The sequence below is a fragment of the Cryptotermes secundus genome, unplaced genomic scaffold (assembly GCF_002891405.2).
Source record: "Cryptotermes secundus unplaced genomic scaffold, Csec_1.0 scaffold509, whole genome shotgun sequence".
NCBI lineage: Eukaryota > Metazoa > Arthropoda > Insecta > Blattodea > Kalotermitidae > Cryptotermes > Cryptotermes secundus.
Window position 1 is genome coordinate 99,636 of NW_019725420.1, and position 20,934 is coordinate 120,569.

Genomic DNA, 20,934 nt, shown 5'->3' on the forward strand with positions numbered 1-20,934 from the left:
ATATATAAAACCTAATGTAATACAATATCTTTGCAGCCATACAACCTCAAGCTGACATCTCCCGTCTTCGGGATGAATTAACAAGGAGGAGCTTAGCATTTTACATCAAATGTTTTAAATATTTTAAATATTTTAACATTAGCGTTTTAACTTAAAAACAGTTTCGGATGGAAAGTGAGAATTGATAGTGTACTCAACTATCCTAGCAAGTGTTGTGCTTTTACACGTCAACATATTGTAGCAGCGTCCAGACAACAAACATAACTGTGAACATCATAAACAATGACAGTGTTTTCATAATTGTAGTAAGTGCCTCTGATGATGGTTGTGTCAAACCGAAACATGTAAGGCAGAAGTGATAAAGAAGTGACCTACAAATTGTTACACTCGACGGACTTTCTATTAACTTTGTGATTGATAGTGTAACGGACCAAAAATGAAACAATTCAAAATAATATCATCTTTATTACAGAATAGCTTGTGCTGAGCTGCCATAGGAAGTTATTAGAAGACTGCTTAGAAACTTGTAGTTATATCACTATGTTGGTCAGCATTTCCCACTGTGAGCTTACAGTTCTGAATTTAGGTACTTTGGTTAATTCGCGCACTTGATCCTGCACATGAAGCTCTATCTTTTCAAAGCATGTATAGAAAGGGCATGTGTTACAGATAATCCTCACAAGTTATACGGCTTATGTTTTTACAGACCTGTATAATAGATGTGTATAAGACATGCAGAGGTGGAAATATTGATTAGTGCTGAATAATACCTTTTTAAATGGTAAAAATGAACATCTCTATAGACTTGAATGAAACTCATGTAAGTCCTATAGAACATCTCTTACATATGCATACAAATTGTTTACTTTGTTTGTTACATAGAAAAATAATAACATTTTTAATGTTAAGAATACAGGCATTTAATTTTTAATTTAGTCATACTATTTTTACTGGAAATGGTGTTGAATATAATCCTGCTGCCTTTTCTTGTACTGCAGATTGATCCCATCTTTTGTACTAATTGACGGCTGATCTAGTGTTACCTTGTGGCACGAGAAGTCACCGATTTTCAGTCCTTTATTACAGAAAGTGAAGCCTTTTCTCTAGTTTTTGTACAGTAAATTGAAGTTCATTCCGTATGTTATAATGTAATGAATTTAAATCTGACGAATTTCATGGCTATTAATGAATTTGAAAAATTGAGCAAAAGCACCATTGGGTACTTTCAGGACATGTTGTGAACGTAGAAATGCCTGTTTTAATGTAAAAAATCGAAAATATATTTTTTATATAATTATTCAACCAAACTGAGTAAATGTTGTATACATCCATAGGTTTGTTCTATGTAACATATGAATTTCATTCATGTCTGTAGAGCCATTTACTTCACCATTGTTAAAAAAAACATGTATCCATCCAACTGACACATCATAGAACTGCTGTCAGTTTGGGTGGATGCAGTGAAGTCTGCCATTAACCTTTATCGGACGAACGTCATCATATGATGTCGTTAAAAGTTAGGGCAGCTGGCCGAAAGTCATCATATGATGTCGTGAATTCCACGCGTGTAAGATTTTTTTTAATATTATATTAAAAATATAAATTGTTGTTCTATTTACATGATTTTTGGTCACCACCTTTATAAGGAGACAGGCTTCCTTCCTGCATGATCTAATATAATCTAGTGACGTCATATGACGTTAAAAGTAAGGACAAATTGAAGAACGAAATCATATGATGTCGCGCATTCCACGCATGTAAAGATTTTTTTTTTAATTAAATTCAAAATATAAATTGTTGTTCTATTTACATAATTTTTGGTCACAACCTTTATAAGGTGACAGCCTTCCCTCCTGCATGATCTAATGTAATCTACAGACGTCATGTGGCCGAACAACCTCATATGATTTCGCGCATTGCACGCGTGTAAAGATTTTTTTAAAATTAAATTTAAAATTAAATTTTTGCTCTACTTACGTGATATATGTTCACCATCTTCATGAGGAAACAGCCTTCCCTCCTGCGTCATCTATGGTAATGTGGCCTTCGTATGGTACTGCCGAAAACATTCCGAAATGCAGAGTCCGACGTCGCAGCTCACGCACTTCGTACGAACGCTAGACCGCTTCCCACCCGAAAAGCACACACAACACCTCAGTTGCGATTTAGAGGAAGCAGGCCAGTGATGTCGAGCTGCAGTGATATTTATCCCCGCAGCTACACCCGAATAATTATTCACACCTCTCCAGCCACACTGGTCTGGCGGTCCCCAAGTTGCCGATGAAGGTGATGACCCTTTGTCCGCGGAATCAGAACCTCAACTTTGCTCGCCCCTTTCAGAATCGGTTCAATAGCAGTCTGAATCTGTGCCAGTGAACAGCTGCTTCAAAATTTCAGCATCAGAACTGCAACTTTCATCGCCACATTCAGAATCGGTTGAATAGCAGTCCGAATCTGTGTCATTGAACAGCTGTTTCTCAATTTCAGTATGTTCCATACGACGTCGTCGTGTATATGGCTCTCTAGCAGTGAATCTCTGTGCTTAGACCACGATAAGAAGCTATAAATCTTAACCTCGAGCCCACACATACAAAATTCTCATTCACGACTTGGCTGAACCCAATATCTATTTCATGATGTCATGGGTGGCTAAACTTACATTGCGATGTTTCAAAATCGTTACAAACACAATGGTTTGACTGCAATGAATGAACGAATGACCAATCTGGCAACACCATATTCCGAGAATTAACTCCCTATCTTTCTAAAACACTAAACAGCGAGTGATTTGAGACGCATACAGTCGTGCATACCGAAATGTCCCATACGATAAATAAGCGTCAACAAGAGACATCATTGAATGTGAAGTCGCCACAAGGACTTACACTGCTAAAACGCATGGTGCAGAAAATGTAATTACACTGCTAGAACGCATGGTGCAGAAAATGTACAAATTTCGGGAATTTTTATTTTGGGAATCAGTGTAAAAATTTTTTACAGATATTAAAATCTGTAAATTAGAATATCTGATTCTATATTCTTTCTACATTAAAGGAGCATTCATTTCGTTCGTTTATCATAAAAAATGTAGAAATCACACCATTTTTAGAAACATGCTTACAATTTCATTGCCCTAGAAGGCGGGCATTTAAATAAACTCCGTCCAGCTGCCCCTACCGGAAATTAAATGGCCCGTCCGATAAAGGTTAAACTTGTTTTCAGAATTGTGGGTTTCTGCAGACGTGTTCCACCATGTCCACATGTTTCATGATGTGAAGTTGATGATGATGAATTGGTCTGGTTTTCTGATGCTCAGAACTTCGATTTGTTTAAATTTTCACATTTGTGCACTGGCGTATTTTATTTGATTTCATGAAACTGAATTTAAGTCTCATAGAACAGGCAGATATGGTATGGCAGCATTAGTTCCTGTGACATGCACTTCTCGTCAACGTATCTATAAATTCATTGGACATCATTGGTGCAATTCATTCATCTGTAATCTGTCAAGACGACAGGTCCACAGTCTCTTCCAAAACAGTTCCTCCACTTGATGCGATATAGAGCTTTCTCCTTCAAATGACAGTATCCTCTTCTGTCCCCAAGGTCATCCAGCATCTTCTTACGTCTTCTTCCTTGTCTTCTGGTCACTTCTATCTGCCCCTCTATCCATCCTTCAATAACTTCTTTTAGAAGGCAGTTACCACGTAAGATATGACCAATCCAATTAGCCTTCCGTTTTCTTATTTCATGTAGTATATTCCTCTGCTCACTTACTCTAAATAACACTTCTTCATTTCTCACATAACACAGGTCTGCAAAAATAATTTTTTTTTCAGCTGCATGGAATATTTTTGGTAAACTTTATGTTTTCTAGGATGCTGAATCCAAAAATGACCTCAATTCCCCCCTATCACGAATGGGTTTTTGGAAAATAATAGGGGTTTACAATAAAAGATCATAACTGATGGAAAAAATCACTAATTTTATTACATTGAACTAAACATACTATTTCTCATAATTAAACGAACAATTCCTTCATGATATATTTAACATTCTATGTTCAGTATTTTGCCTGTGAAACTTTTTCTTCTTTTTGATGCTCCTCCGAACGATGTCCAATGAAGGTCTCTGGCTCGACTGTCCCACAGGCATAAGAAGCAGGGATGTTTTGTATAACCTGCCTGCTGGCCCAACAACATAGTTAATATTTTGAAGTCTCTACAAACCATCCATTGATGTTCTTGATAGTTGACTTTCTCAAGAATCACAGCCTAATCGTTTTCTTCCAAATGCACCAAGTGTCCCATAGGAATTGATGCAAATGTATTTCCATTATGCAGCAAGACTACTTTGAGGCTTGTTTTAGATAAATCAATGAAAATGCACCACTCAGATGAATCATATTCTATTTCAAAGCATTTCATGAGCCCTTTAACATCGTTACAAAAAACGAGATTTCCCTCTTTGGAGAAAAACTGAGTGAATTCCATCTCTCAGTGCCTGTACCACGAGAATGATGTTCCAGGTGACAGCAAGTTTTTATTTTTTAGTCTTGACCCTAGCAATTCGGCTGCATCTCTATCTAAGTCTTTGACCTCACTCTGAGAAAAAGGTTGGGGTCCCTCAGCAACAGAAAAATCTGAGCTGGATTCATCCTGGGGTGGTAATATAGTTCCGTCCTCCGAATCACTCTGTATATCATCCAAACTGGAAGGTGGGAGGGGAACTGGTATTTCAGAGCTATGAGGCACTGGACGAATAGCTGAATTAAGGTTTGGGTAAGATATTTTCTTTTTATTTTTTCTATTAAAGCTTTTCACATCTACCGAACAGAAATAACAATCAGTCATGTGGTTTTGCTGTTCATGCCACATCATAGGAATGCCAAAACGAAATGAGTTTTTCTTACCCTTAAACCACAAACGAAGATCTTCCTCGCACCTTCTGCACACCTTGTGAGGAGCCCAAGGTTTGTCTTGATCCCCAAGTTTCAATTTGAAATAAGCAAAATACACTTTCTTCACAAGATCACTTATGTTTCTTTGTTGACTTTTAACTATGTATTCACCACAAATAAAACAAAAGTTGTCCAGAGAAATAACACAACCTCTTTGAGCCATAATACAGAGCTAAAACACAAGCACAGTCACGTTTGAATGCAGGATGTGAATTGAGTGGCTTATACATCAACCAAGATCCTGAACTTATTTAGCATGATGAAACATGATCAAATCTGACGGCAGGCTTGTTTATACTCATTCCTATTGCCCCAAAGAACATGTCCAAATATGTTCAACCGAGCTAGTAAGATTCCTCACCTTTCGCTGCAAACAAAGTAAACATGTTGGGACATGATCGCCTGAGCTCCTCACACTGCTAAACTCACCCTACCAACCCCTTCCACTGCCCCCCCCCACACATCCCACCCATTTTCTATTTCTATTATTTTTTAGATTCATTCTCATAAATATTATTTTAAAGTAAGAAATAATTATTAGATATGGTTTTTAGAATCAACAATAGGATACCAGATTTCATGTTGAAGAGAAATTTCACGCAAAATTAAACTAAAAATGTGAGTTTTGCAAAAAAATTGACATGATGGATTTTTTTTCACTATTTTTTCTGGTTTTAGTGAGTAAAAACTATAAGAAACAGTAAAAATATCCTATGCAGTTTTTTGGTTGCAGACCTGTGTAATCGGTCCAACTGATCTTCTCCATCTTTCTCCAACACCACATTTCGAAGCTTTCCAGGTGTTTCTGATCTACTGCCCCAAGTGTCCAAGTTTCAGCCCCATACAAAGCAATGCTCCAACTGTAGCATTTCACTAGTTTCTTTCTCAAATTTAAGTCCAATTTGCTGGTAAAAAAATTATTCTTCTTGCTAAATGCAGCTTTTGCCATGGCAATCCTAGATTTAATTTCACGCGTACACCTTCCATCATCTGTTAACAAGCTACCCAAATATTTAAAACATTTCACATTCTCCAGTTGTTTTTGGTCTATCTTTATTGTGACTGGGGTTGGTTGTCTCAAAATTTTCATTACTTTTGTTTTTTCCACATTCATTTCCATGCCATAGCACCTTCCAATTTCGATTAGTCTATCTATCATACCCTGTAGCACAGTTTCTTCCTTAGCCATTAACACAAGGTCATCTGCATATTTCACAGCTTGAATAATTTGCCCTCCTAATTTCAAGTCTCCAAGCCCATCCAGAGCTTCCTTGGTAAGGCATTCACTGTACAAGTTGAACAGAATTGGTGATAAACAGCATCCTTGTCGAACTCCTCTTCCAATCTTCACACTTCTAGTCTCCCCTCTGTCCAGTCGCACTCTAACTTTCTGATCCATGTACAATTTACTAATCAATCTTCTTTTACATCAATCGATACCTGTTTCCTTTAGGATCTGCATTAATTTGGTCCAATTTACATGGTCAGATGCCTTCTGCCAGTCTATAAAGCAAGCACACAGTTCTTCATCTGTCTCCAAAGTTCGTTCTGCTATAATTCTCATCATCCCAATTGCATCCCTGGTTCCTTTTCCTCTTCTAAATTGAAACTGATCCTCTCCAATTATATCCTCTATTTTCCTTTCAATTCTTCTTTTAAGTATCTTTGCTATTATCTTTGCTGTATGTGCAGTAGGGCTTCTTGTGCGATGGTCGCTGCATTTTGTAGCGTTTGTCTTTTTCTTTAAGGCAATCATTGTCACTTCTGTAAAGTCCTTGGGCCACTCCCCAGTTTCATATATGGTGTTTATTAGTTTTGTCAGTGTTTTCAAACCACCTTCTTCCAGTAACTTAACACTGGCTATTTAAATCACCTTGGGGACCGGCATTTTTATACCTACTACCCTAACTTGTGCACTGTTCACTTTAAAAATTAATATAAAATCACCTAATTAATTTTATGAACTAAAATTTTTGGAGAACATTTACCAGTGCTCCTAGAAGTGCTTGAGAGTGTGATATTTCTGGAAACACTCCCCTTTGTGAAGTGACATTACACACTTGCAAATGTAGACAGTCATAGTCCTTATTTTGTGAACTGCACAAACACACCATTGCCTAGAAGGATGCTTCCCCTTGGAATGTTCACTCTTCACAATTTTCACGAGGGTATATTTCCGCATATCACCCAATAGTTGCCCAGGGGTGTCCACATGAGGCCTGGGTTGGGTGGGAGTTGATGGGCTAGATCGCACTAAGTCTGTCTGACTCTGGTTCTGCCGCCACCATCTGGTCTGTAGCCCAAGCCACATTCATCAGAAATGCTTTGTATTTCAATTTCAAATCAGGGCTTAGATTTTTGTAAACCAAAAGTGAATTGAAAATGGCACAATTTATAAGCCACAAGGCAACTTTCACTTTTATTGTCTGTGGCCACAATTCTTTGTTGGCCCCTGTCACTTCCACTGTCTGAGTCACTAATCACCACTCCTCCACAAGTCAGGTCAGATAGCTCCATAAACAAGTCAGAGAGATCGCTTTGCCTTCAACAGCTTTTGTCCTTGAAACATATTCCCCTCTACTAACTTCCTAACTTCCTGTCTGGTACATAAAGAGCTGTAAGGAGCAAAGTTTATTTCCTTTTGGAGTAGGGACCCAAGCTACCCAGGTCAAGTTACTGAATACCTAGCATACATTCCGAAGATTTATTATACAGTATTCATTGCAGTTGCATGGCGCCAGAGCAAGGTATAGTGTGTTACAACATAATGTGTCCTAAAAGCCTGATATCATGAGACCGGTCCGCCATGTTTAAAAGCGAAAAGCATGATATCATGCGTCCGGTCCGCAAAGTGTTAAGCACATCTCCAGATACATCATCATCTCCTGTAGCCTTTCCATTCCTCATTTCCTTGATAGCTTTTTCCACCTCACTTTGTAAAATGTATGGTCCTTTCTCGTCTGTATCTACTTCTTCTTCCGGTTCCACTTCCAAGGTTTCTGGCCGATTAGGTCGATCATATAGTTCTGTAATATAATTTTCCCAAATTTTCAGCACTTGCCTCTCATCTACTATTCTATTTCCCTGGAAGTCTTCGATGCCAATATTTTGAATCCCATGGTTCTCTTTCCATCCTAGTTCTTTTGTCTTCATGTACATCAAATCATAACGTCCTGTCCTTTGAAATTCTATAATCTCATTACATATCTTCTCAAGATATTCCTTCTTGGCCCTGTCCATGGCTCTTTTCAATTCATTCCTCAGTCTCCTGCATTTCCTCCTGCCTTCTTCATCGTTGACATTCTTTCATTTCCTTCGCTCCTCCATTTTACTCATCATCTCCTGTGTAACCCATGGTTTTCTTGCTATCTTCTCAACTTTGCCAACCAATTTGCTAATAGTATCTAACATGCATTCTTTTATATTGTTCCACTGCACTTCAGCATTTCTGCTTTCACTTTCAATTGCACTGAGTTTCTCTTCTAGGGTCTCCTGCACGCTTTGTCTTTGAGCATATAACTTCTCCAAATCCCATCTAGGTCTGCGCTTTTGGAATCTTATAATTTTCTTCAACCTGGTTCGAAACTTGGCAACCAGTAAGTTGTGGTCAGAGTCAATATCTGCCCCAGGCAGCGTCTTCACATCCTTCACACTGTTTCTGAATCGATGTTTCACAAGGATGTAGTCCAGCTGATGCCTCCTCCAATCCCCAGGTGCCTTCCATGTGTAAAGTCTTCTCTTTGGCTTCTTTAACCAAGTGTTGGTAACAATCAGTCCATTTCTTTCACAAAAGTGAATAAGCATTTGACCCCTGTGATTCCGTCTTCCTAGTCCATGTGATCCAACAGTATTCTGATATGATTCATCTCCAACAGTGCTATTCCAGTCTCCTAATATGATGCTGTTTGTGTCACCTCTTCCATATTCCTGATGAATTTCTTCAATTGTGTCGTACACTTTCACCATTTCATCATCTTCATACTCTGATGTTAGCGTGTACACTTGCATAATCAGTATATCTACCGGTTCTGCCTTTAACTTCAGAACAATAATTCTGTCATTATAAACAATCTTAACAACACTCCTCACTACACTTTTATGCACCACTATTGACACACTTCTTTCAGCCCATTCACCTCCAGAATAATACACTGTATAATCACCACTTCTTATTTCACCTTGTCCTTTCCATCACACTTCGCTGACACCTAAAACAGACACCTCATTCTTCTGCATTTCCATTTTCAAATTCTCCAATTTGCCTGCTTGATTCAAGGTCCTTACATTCCATGTTCCAATCTTGTAGCTGTGATGTTCCTTCTGATCTTCGCACTTTTTCTTGTTGTAACGCCTGCATGACATTTCCTCTAGAAACACTCCCCCCCCCCGGAGATCCGATTGGGGGAGTAGTTTACCTCCGGATTGTTTTGTCTCCAGTGGAAACATCTCGCATACTTGGAAAGAGACTATCCAGGAAAAGTGAAAATGTGGTAGTTTTTCCATTTGCTTTCCACATCGCAGTACAAGAGCCATTCAAACCACTCTGGTCACGCCTGTTGCTATACAAACTTGAACCATCTCGAGCATCATTTGCTCTGTGCTTCAAGTTGCTGCTGATGACGCTGCTTCCGGCATCAGTTTTCGGTGTCCGTCTTCGTCTGATGCCTACCCTTTGACCTGTCCAGCAAGGGACGCCCTGCCAGTAGCTAGACTACTGCTGGTATAGCTCTCAGGGTCCTTGGCATACTCAAACCCCCTCACCATGATAAGGTGGAGCCACCAACGAGGGGGTGGTGCAATTATAGGATAAAATTTACAAGTCACTAGTTTCTCCATTTCGTGTAATGTTTTTAGGGATAAATTGACTTAGGTTAATCTAAACTTGGTTTAGACATTCCTGGATCTGCCAAAGACTTATGTGCATAATATGACATGTCATACTGAGTGTATATCATTTAGAAGAAAAACACAATACATCTGTTATGTTAAGAGTTACTTCAGCTCCTTCTTGTTTAATAATTAAACAAATTTCTGTGTTGTGAGGATTGTTTACAATGATAATGAATTTCATTACATACATACTTACATACATACATCAGCGTTTAAAAGTATTCATAAGTATGCAACCGGCACTGAATATAATACTTGTCAAACAACAGTCACAAGACACTCACAGATAGAATCACAGAGACATCAGTTTGACCATAGTTATGTGTTGGGTGTATAATGCGACAAGTAACATCACGCCTCATTTGATACAGCGAATTTATTGCACATTTGCTCTTACAATCACACAATTTACAATCTCTCAATTACTACTGCCATCTGCAGTATCACAAATTATCACATCAAATCTTCTAACCACGTATTCGGTTCTTCCCATGACTGCTGCTATAATCCAGCTCACTTCAGTGGCTGGTGGCTGCTGCATTTTAACTGACTCCTTAGGCAGTGTGATTCTCTTATAAAACCTCAGCCAGACAATGGAAAAACGCCTCACTTCCTTGTTGCCTAGTCGCTGTGTTTACAGGTGTTGCTGGGCAGCACTGTCGGGAGTTGTTTACTGCTGCATAGCAACCGCGGCATCCCTCGCTACGTCACCGCGGGGAGGGGGCGGAGTGTTAACTGGCCTATTACCATAGCGACAGCGCCCGATGTCACCGCTGGCGGGGGAGGGGATGTCCTCCATAGTGCAATACGTCACAATCTGAACTGAATACCTCAATAAAATAGATACAATGTTACACATACAATTATACCAACAAGATAGTTGACAATTCATAATAATTCTCCTTCCTACTCATATATACATATGCATGCAATGAAGAACTATTATTTGTGTGATAAATCTGTTTTACAACTGCAGCTTTAAGATTATGAATAGAATTATGAGGAGATTGATGGGTGGGGGAAGAGTAGAAAATGGAATGGGAATTATGTACCCATTTCTGCAGTTTTTCTTCATATGTCTTTGAAATCAAATAGTGTAAAAGAAATTAATTAGGTAAATGTATACGATGGGGTACCCAAAAGAAACCGAACTAATTTTTTTGTGGGCAGAGCTTTTGTAGTATGGTGTTTTGCCGCTATGAGCGCATAGAGCTAACATTCCTGAGTCGATAAGCCGACTACCATTGCTTCAGAAGGTAAGGACTAGTTTCGGCAGAGTTTATAGTGACAACTGTTTTGTGTGATTGTCGTTTTTGCAATGGCTGATTTTCGTGAACAGCGTGCGGCGGTGAAATTCTGCTTTTTGCTCAGGAAAAGTGGAACAGAAACTCTTGAAATATTAAAAACGGCGTACAAGGACGATGCTATGGGGAAAACTCAAGTGTTTGAGTGGTTTCCCTGTTTCAAAAATGGTGAAATATCAATTGATGACAAACCACGTTCTGGTCATCCTTCCACTGCCCGAACACATGAAAATGTGGAAAAAAATTTGTGAAATCATCAAGGAAGATCGACGACAGACCATTGAAGAAATTGTGGAGCTGTCGGGAGTGACTTGGAGCTCAGCGGCCAGATTTGTGGCAATCGGGTGACTGGTTTTTCCATCATGACAATGCCCCTGCTCACACAGCCCTGTCTGTACGACAGTTCTTGACCAAAAATGGTATGACCCCTGTTCCTCACCCTCCATACTCACCCAACCTTGCCCCGTGTGATTTTTTTTTGTTTCCTCGAATGAAAAGAGACATGAAAGGAAAAAACGACGGAGGCGCTGTCAAGCATCTCAAAAGATGAATTTAGACAATGTTTTGAAAAATGGAATAAAAGACTAGACAAGTGTATTAGTGTAAGTGGAGTGTACTTTGAAGGGGATTGAAGGTTTGTGCTTAAAATTTGAATAAATAAGTTTTAAAAAAGTAAGTTTGATTTCTTTTTGGTACCCCCTCATATATGGAGTTGAACAGGAGTATGGATTATTGTGTAAAACTCCATTAAATTAGCCTTTATGCTTCCTATTTGTGTTTAATCTTAGCAATAACAGTAGGTAAATATGCTATGGATGACTTAAAACATAATAATATGGATTAGTTTTCTTTCAGGTCTAATAATGCAGAGCTTTGGAAAGTCAGACCAAACTACAAAACATGATAACAGTGGAAATATACAGCCAGAGGAAGATTGTCAGCCAAAAGACCTAAGTTTCAAGTCCAGCAAAAAGATGAAGCCAATACCTCCACCACTGAACCTGGGGACAGCAAATAGTGCTCTAAAAGAATTTGCCATAATTGCAACAAGTCCTAAAAGTCCATTAATGCAGAAGAATCTTCCATTTCGTAAACGGTGAGCATTGCTTCATCATGGTGCTCTTAATTTTATATAACATGTTCATAATTACAGCATGATGAATTATGAAAGGATGCTAATATTGATTAAGTTCTAAAAGTTTGTGATGATGGTAAATTGTTACAATTAATATGTTTTTGGACATTATCCATCATCTTGTCTGTTCTTAAAAAACCATCCTGTTTCTTTTAAAAAACAGTGTTTCCGGGACTGGATACTGTCCCCGTATTCAGGTAAAACCTACTCAGTTGGTTCCAGTAGACAGAGTTAGCCCCTATCTCTAGACAACCATGCCAGTTTCAGAAGGGGTTCATAAAACAAGCACAACACAATCCATCTGTGAGAGCTAAGAAATAGTGAAGCTATCACATATGAGGCCTTGCACCAGAGAAGTATCTTGAATGAAATCATACCTGGAGAGAAGCAATACTCCTTGTGATACCAACACATGAAACAAATAGTTACCCACTCCAACTAAACTTGACGGCACCGTAATCTCTTGACTTCTGCTGTGATGACAGGGGTCCAGATGGGAGCAATATGTACACTGGGTTGACCGATTGGATGGTCCAACAGAGACATGTGGGCTGATTCCTTGTATTTCCTATATGTGGTACCCACTCCAACTAAACTTGACGGCGCTGTAATCCCTTGACTTCTGCTGTGGTGACAGGGGTCCAGATGGGAGCAATATGCACACTGGGTTGACTGATTGGATGGTCCAACAGAGACATGTGGGCTGATTCCTTGTATATCATGTATGTGGTACCCACTCCAACTAAACTTGACGGCACTGTAATCTCTTGACTTCTGCTGTGATGACAGGGGTCCAGATGGGAGCAATATGCACACTGGGTTGACTGATTGGATGGTCCAACAGAGACATGTGGGCTGATTCCTTGTATATCATGTATGTGGTACCCACTCCAACTAAACTTGACGGCACTGTAATCTCTTGACTTCTGCTGTGATGACAGGGGTCCAGATGGGAGCAATATGCACACTGGGTTGACTGATTGGATGGTCCAACAGAGACATGTGGGCTGATTCCTTGTATATCATGTATGTGGTACCCACTCCAACTAAACTTGACGGCACTGTAATCTCTTGACTTCTGCTGTGATGACAGGGGTCCAGATGGGAGCAATATGCACACTGGGTTGACTGATTGGATGGTCCAACAGAGACATGTGGGCTGATTCCTTGTATATCCTGTATGTGGTACCCACTCCAACTAAACTTGACGGCGCTGTAATCCCTTGACTTCTGCTGTGGTGACAGGGGTCCAGATGGGAGCAATATGCACACTGGGTTGACTGATTGGATGGTCCAACAGAGACATGTGGGCTGATTCCTTGTATATCATGTATGTGGTACCCACTCCAACTAAACTTGACGGCACTGTAATCTCTTGACTTCTGCTGTGATGACAGGGGTCCAGATGGGAGCAATATGCACACTGGGTTGACTGATTGGATGGCCCAACAGAGACATGTGGGCTGATTCCTTGTATATCCTGTATGTGGTGTTGGGTTCGATCTGCAAGACCTTCGCTTCATTCCAACGAATTTTGTGGTCTTTCTCATATGCATGTTGGGCCAATGCTGGAAAAATCTAAATTGGCCCAACATGCATATGAGGAAGACCACAAAATTCGTTGGAATAAAGTGAAGGTCTTGCAGATCGAACCCAACACCACATACAGGAAATACAAGGGATCAGCCCACATGTCTCTGTTGGACCATCCAGTCAGCCAACCCAGTGTGCATATTGCTCCCATCTGGACCCCTGTCATCACAGCAGAAGTCAAGAGATTACAGCGCCGTCAAGTTTAGTTGGAGTGGGTACCACATATAGGAAATACAAGGAATCAGCCCACATGTCTCTGTTGGACCATCCAATCGGTCAACCCAGTGTACATATTGCTCCCATCTGGACCCCTGTCATCACAGCAGAAGTCAAGAGATTACAGCGCCGTCAAGTTTAGTTGGAGTGGGTAACTATTTGTTTCATGTGTTGGTACCACAAGGAGTATTGCTTCTCTCCAGGTATGATTTCATTCAAGATACTTCTCTGGTGCAAGGCCTCATATGTGATAGCTTCACTATTTCTTAACTCTCACAGATGGATTGTGTTGTGCTTGTTTTATGAACCCCTTCTGAAACTGGCATGGTTGTCTGGAGATAGGGGCTAGTTCTGTCTATTGGACCCAACTGAGTAGGTTTTTCCTGAAGACGGGGACAGAATCCAGTCCCTGAAATGTTGTGTTTTTAAAAGAAACAGGATGGTTTTTTAAGAACAGACAAGATGATGGATAATGTCCAACAACATATTAATTGTTGCTAATATTGATTTTACCAATGATTAGCATAACAGGAGCTTAAGGCATACCTTTTTACAGAACAGTCCAAAAGTGCACATTGCATTAAGTTATGAAAATGCTGGTCAGTATGTTTCCAGCAGTGTAATGTGTGTCAGTTTTAGCTGCTGAAACTTGAGGAAAAAGGCAATCAGATGTCTGGGAAATTGTGTTTGGAGTTTTGTTAGATACAGTTCATTGCCTTGTTACCCTATAAGAAAGTAAATGTAAGAATAAAGCTGCAAGGTGACATCAGGAAGTAAATTGCAGTGACAGACAGTCTTAGTGTAGTTTTATTCAGGCAGCACCTAACTTTTGTTTGAAAGGAATAAGCAGAAATTGGTAGGTAAATGGAAAAATGTAATACTTGGATAGCTTGCAGGTGAAACTTTGAGATCGCTCTTCCCAGACAGTCGTTAGAACGTTAAAGTGGGCCATGCCATAACTCAGGTGGTTGGTTACTGGTTTCACACCACCTTGCCTTGGGTTTGTTCCTGGGTCAGTTCATGTGGAATTTGTGGTCGACAAATTGGTGCTTGGGCAGGTTTTATTTGAGTACTTCAGTTTCCCCTGCCAACTGTCTTTCCACCAGTTACTGCATATTTGTCACTGTATCACCCAATGATGTGTGGTCTTGATACTGACAGTGTAATTAAATGACCAACGTAGAAAAACATTGCAATTTCCACTAAATGAAGATGCCTTACCCAATTACACTCATCTCTCGATTATCCGGGGGTGGATAAACCTGTTTGCGACTTTACCAGGGCTTTTTTTTCAGGCTTATATGTTGTTTAATATTCATTCACTTTTTCACATGGTGAGTTGTACTCGTAACACTATTTTCGCACTAGTGTGAACCGAGCTCTGCATTTTTTGGTCCCGTTATGCTAACAGTGTTCTTGGATATTGGTGAAAGAATGCAAGGATTTGTGGAAAGTTTCAAGGACAGATACACCGCCCCAGTTAGTCTCTTTGTATTGATCTTCAAGTGCTTTAGCAAAATGTCAGGCTGTAAAAGGAAGCGTGTTGTGTTAAGTATTCAACAGAAACTTGAAATTATCAATCAGTTGGGGAAAAAGAGGTGTAGTTAAACAATTAGCAATGCAATACGGTATTGGAGAACAAACTGTTCGTGATTTGAATAAACAAAAGAATCAATTAATTTCCTTTGCTTTGTCTTCTAATTCAAGCGGAATGAAGAAGAGGAAAACCATGAAAAAATCAACATATAATGATCTCGACAAAGCAATGCTGATCTGGTTTAATCAACTAAGGGCACAGTGAACAACAATAGCAGGAGCACTTAGTGCTAAACAGGCACATATGCCATATATGAGATTTCAACAGCGTGGGATACAGTAAAGCCATCTGTATTGAAAAATTCATGGAAGAAACTGATGCCTTTCATCACTAATGAAGATGATGAAATCCATGGATTCACTGGATTCAGTGAAAATGAGATAGCCATAAAATTGACAAAATTGGCTAACCAAGTTCATGGTGGTGAAGAAGTCAACAAGGAAAATATAAGAGAGTGGTTTGACTGTGACTCTTGTGAGCCGGGCTTCGAAATGTTAAGCAGTGACAAAATCGTAAGTTAGTGGGGGTGCAGCCAGAAGAGCGGGAAGAAAGTGAGAATGAGGAAGAGGTGGACAGTGCTGCTAGTAAGAAAATATCACATGGTGCTGCTCTTAATTGTTTGGAATCCTTACTAGACTATCTTGAGAGTGAAGAGAACAGTTTATTAAAGTGACAAGCTAATATTACATAGGCTTTGTACGGATATCCGTAAAAAGGAAAATGCCGCAAAAAAGCAAAATTCGTAAAAAGTGTTGGATATTGTTGAACACCGTGATTGAAGTAACTAATTCATACTTCAGTGTAATGTAAAAAAATATTAAATAGGCCATGAGATGATATAAAAATGAGGTTAAATAAATATAAGTACAGGCAGGCCTATAGTATTATGAAGGCACAGTATTTCAGTACAACTTTTATTAAAATTTGTCTTAACCGGATTTTTGATTAATCGTGATTTCCATCCCCACCATTATCCCGGGTAATCGAGAGTTGAGTGTACTATTATAGTGAATAGTAACAAGCAATTCTAATATGAGACAAATAGATTCTTCATTAGAAAGAGAATGTTACATTACAGAGTGAACACATAACCCCTATACACCTACTGCTGCTGTAGGCAGTCGGTTTTATTTTTTTCTCACCATAGCTGTGGAGAACATTAGAATCATCCTCAACATGCAAGGAAATTTTTCGGACGCCAGAAACACTGTGCAGTAGTGCCATGGAGACTTGAGATGCATAATTGGCAGCCTTGTTGGAAATAGCCTTGAGTAATGTTTTGAATGTCCAATAAATGGGCGTCCCTTCTCAGTAGCTTTTTAAATTGCTGGTATCATCAAAATATATAAAGCTGATTATACAGTTTGCAATCTGGTTATTACCAGAAATGGTTATGGTGATGTGGTGTCTCATGGATCTCACTGACATTAGTTGCACACCAGATTTGGCTGTTTTGACTGTTTACAGACCAAGATAGATGGAACTACCCCTTATCTGTAATGTATGTAATGTTCAGAATATTTATCTCCATTGTCACTAATGAAGTGTGTAGATCTTGACAGCATTGTACACATTTTCTTTTCTTTATTTCAGTTCACGTATTGTTTTAATCTTGTACGATTGCAGGGGGAAATCCTTTTTGTGAGCTTCACAGGTGATGGTATACCACAAAACCTGAACAATTTGTACTAATTATAAAAAGTTAAACCGTTCCATCCAGTGTGACTGGTGAAGATTTTTCTTATTTCAATTCTTCATGCCCTTGCATGTTTTGGTCCTTAGAGACCATCATCAGAGGGACATCAATACAGTTGGAAGCTGCTATTACAGTAGATGTTCTGAGCATTAAAATATACATATAGTGTTGCTAATAGACGATTGGATATAAAATCTAAAGCTTTTACAACTACAGCAACTGTCTTAATATATTAATATTATTGTAATTGTTTGTTAAGATTTTGTTAGAATTTATAAACCAAATAGGTTCGTGTCCTCTTTCTTATTACTTCTCTTGATGGGGACCAAACGTGTGCCGCCTTGTTGTTCTTGAGAAGAAGGTTCTTTGATGTCTTCCTGTGGGTGTTTGTATGAACATGTATATATTTTTATCCTTAGGGCCATGGGTGAATAGTACTTTTGCATTCAAACCATCCACATTTTGCTGTAACTTCAAAACTGTCATAATTCAGAGTGAAATTCATACAGTTATACTGTTCACTGTGGCAGAAGAAGATTTAATTACCAGGGCGAAAGCTGAGACCTGTTTGCAGTTACCAGCTTGCTTAAGGTTTGCCAGAATAACTGGTCTTTCCAACATAGGTATGGATTAGAGACTTTATCCATGCCCTTTCTTTGCCCCCAGCAATAAGTCCAGTACTAAAATGGTAAAAATTGTCTTTGTCTTCAAGGTTCGAACTCTGTCTGCAAAGCTACACAAACAGATACAAGTATTTCCTCATGCTTAGTTCCCTAAAGATGGTCAGTGTGACAAAACTGTCACATTTTTCTCTTACTTTGTCCAAGTTCAGCTTGAATCTGGCTCACAATTACTGATGAATATCCAATTTTCAGAGCATACAGCTTTTCTGGAATGCAGGACAGTGGACAGCAACTGACGCCAAGCAGCACACACTTGGCAGTGGATGTTCCAGAGCAGCGGTTTCCCCTTCCTTCACTGAATGAGGAAACCTCCCAGGCTTCACCTGCATTCATGCGGCATTCCCCACAGCTGGACACTAAATCACACTACCCATCAAGCCCAGCTTGTTCATTTTTGGGTGCTAGTTCAGCAAGCCCCTCACACTGGATCAACAGCACATCTGTTCTGCTGAGTCCTGCTCCCTCATCTCTGGGGAGCAGTCGAGAAGAACTTAATGTAGGGGACACTGCTCGACTGACAACACATCTGTACCCATGGCCCTCCCCTGTATGGCACTGCTTTCAGCCAGGTCAGTAATGACTTTTGGTCTGGTTTGTTCTGGTTGACCTATGACTGACCTAGCATTCAGTCCTTGATGTTATTACTTGTTTGTACTTAAGGATGATGATTTTTTAATCAGTCTTGTTAAAAGTAGGAAGTTAAAATTATGCAGCTTGTTCTCCAAAATATGGAGCTCTATTTTTAGTCCTCTTGTCTTATTTCATAAGAGAAAGTAATATGATGGCATCATAATGTTTGTGTGCTTGTCTTCCCTTGCCTATCATCTGTGATATCAACAAGGCAGTCATGTAAACTTCTGATGTGGTGGCGATATTAGTGCCATGTAATATATAAAGTTATGAAATAGGAGGGGTAACAGAGCTTTGAAAAATATTAAGCTTTTGTTGAAGACATTTTCTACAGTGTAGAAAACAATAGAACTTGTGTGAAATCTGTATTTATCATGAAGTCTTCTCAGGTTATCAACAGTGTGTTTGTGGAGCTGCTGTCTGACATTTCAGAGACAGTTCTCCCAATCAACCCCTGATGATTGAGGTGAGGACAGTCTCTGAAAAAATGAACACCATATCCATATTGACATAGCTGAGCATCCGAGAAGACATCATTGTATACTGTTACTGTGAAAGCTTCAGGTCGTCAGTATATACCATTCTGTTTGACAGAGATAGTGACAGACTGCTGAAATTCTGTACAGTCATACCTACCTATACATTTTCTGTAGAATGTGGTGTGTATTTTTAGAACTATAAATATGACTATGTATGATAAATTTAATGTATATAGTGGAAATCTATGCTAATGAAAGATGCATGAAAATCTAATTAAACTAAATACTAAACTATAATTTTAATTTATAGTCCATGCTAGTCTTACCGCATACACAGTGTGTCCAGGTTCTGTTAGGACTGTGTTCATTAAAAATACAAGAGGCTCATATTGGAAACACCATGTCTCATCACCAGTAACAGTCGATTTTGTAAATTTTGTATCACTTTGGGCTGACCTTAACATGTCTTTGCAGTGTTCCACTGTGGCATGTTTTTCATCGCCAGACACCATGTGTGGTACAAACCGTGCACAGACCTTCTGTTTGCCCAAATCCTTGGTCAAATTTGATGAACAGTACTTTTTAGTATTCCGAAAAGCTCCTCGATGAGTCTAGTGTCCTCCCTGGTGTCACGAAATACAGCATACCATCGAAAAATGTTCAAGTGACTCAAACAATCACTACCGTACACACTTTTCATCATTTCATACGCTTCTCCAGCTATTTTGCCTAAATTCAAACAAAATTTGACGTTGGCTTTCTGTTAAACCGCCATTTTCCAACGATCGTCAAAACAGTACTGTTACATTCAAGGTCAGAACACATGATGCAGCAATGCTTGCGCTTTGAAATTATAGACAGCCGCAGCTGAATCTTCAAGAATCTTAACACCACAACTTGCCAACAGATGGCATTGCAGGACAAAATTAAAAAAAAAAAAAATGAGTCCTAACAGATCCTGGACCCAGTATTGAAGCATTTGAAGGAAGGTGCAGTAATAACTTCTTTCCAGAAGTTGTTCATTTTAGTATAATTTCTAATTGGACTTAGCATTTAGGAAAGCATTTGTCTGCAGGTAACCAGGATAAGCTATTTTTATTGCCCTACTTTTACATAGGGGGCTAAGGCATTTGTCTTCTACATTTCTTTCCAAACATTTCATTACAGTTAGAAAAACTCTTCACCCCCTTTATCACCTATACCAGAGCACCAGTGATGAAATTTTGATAATTTTCAGACTTGGTCATGTCTCTGGAGTAGGATGAAATTTCACAAATCTTGCTACTTTTGAATTTATGGAGGATTAGTCTTTTATAATTCTTTATGGTTTTGCTGCATCTCATTAGATTCCTAAAAAACAGGTAAAGCTATCCCTGTGACAGGGAGGCTCATAGGCTTGTGAGATATCAAGATTCCCACATTTTTCTAGACAGTCAGCTCACAGATAGCAAAGAGGTTGTCAGCACTGGCTGCCCTTTACTCCCAGGAAGATTCCTGGTACTCATGTCTGATAAAGGGCTGAGTTGACCCCAGGGCCATAGTGCAGCTGGAAGGATAAGTTCAATTAAAATATCCATTGACCTCAATGGGAATCAAACTCACAACCTTCCAGCTTGTAACATAATGCTTCAACCAACTACGCTACCACGTGCCCCCTTAGATTCCTAAAGTTGTGCAATGAAGATGACTGGCATGTGACACTGTGTTTAGTAAATCTTCACCAATATATCAGAGGAACTTGCAACCTCCTT

General features: G+C 39.3%; 1 protein-coding gene across 5 annotated transcripts in view; it reads left to right on the top strand.

Annotated features, from left to right (window-relative positions):
* Positions 1–20,934, top strand: part of LOC111863355 (HMG box-containing protein 1) — a 32,944-nt gene that overhangs the window by 3,557 nt on the left and 8,453 nt on the right. For 4 of the 5 annotated variants that reach the window (XM_033751031.1, XM_033751028.1, XM_033751030.1 and 1 more), the window contains exons 2-3: positions 12,010–12,250; positions 18,267–18,643. In XM_033751031.1, coding sequence (XP_033606922.1) covers positions 12,018–12,250; positions 18,267–18,643 — 610 coding nt within the window. In that variant the 5' untranslated portion in view covers positions 12,010–12,017. Of the gene's footprint in view, positions 1–11,998; positions 12,251–18,266; positions 18,644–20,934 lie in introns of all 5 variants that reach the window. The other variant, XM_033751032.1, reaches the window with a different exon arrangement.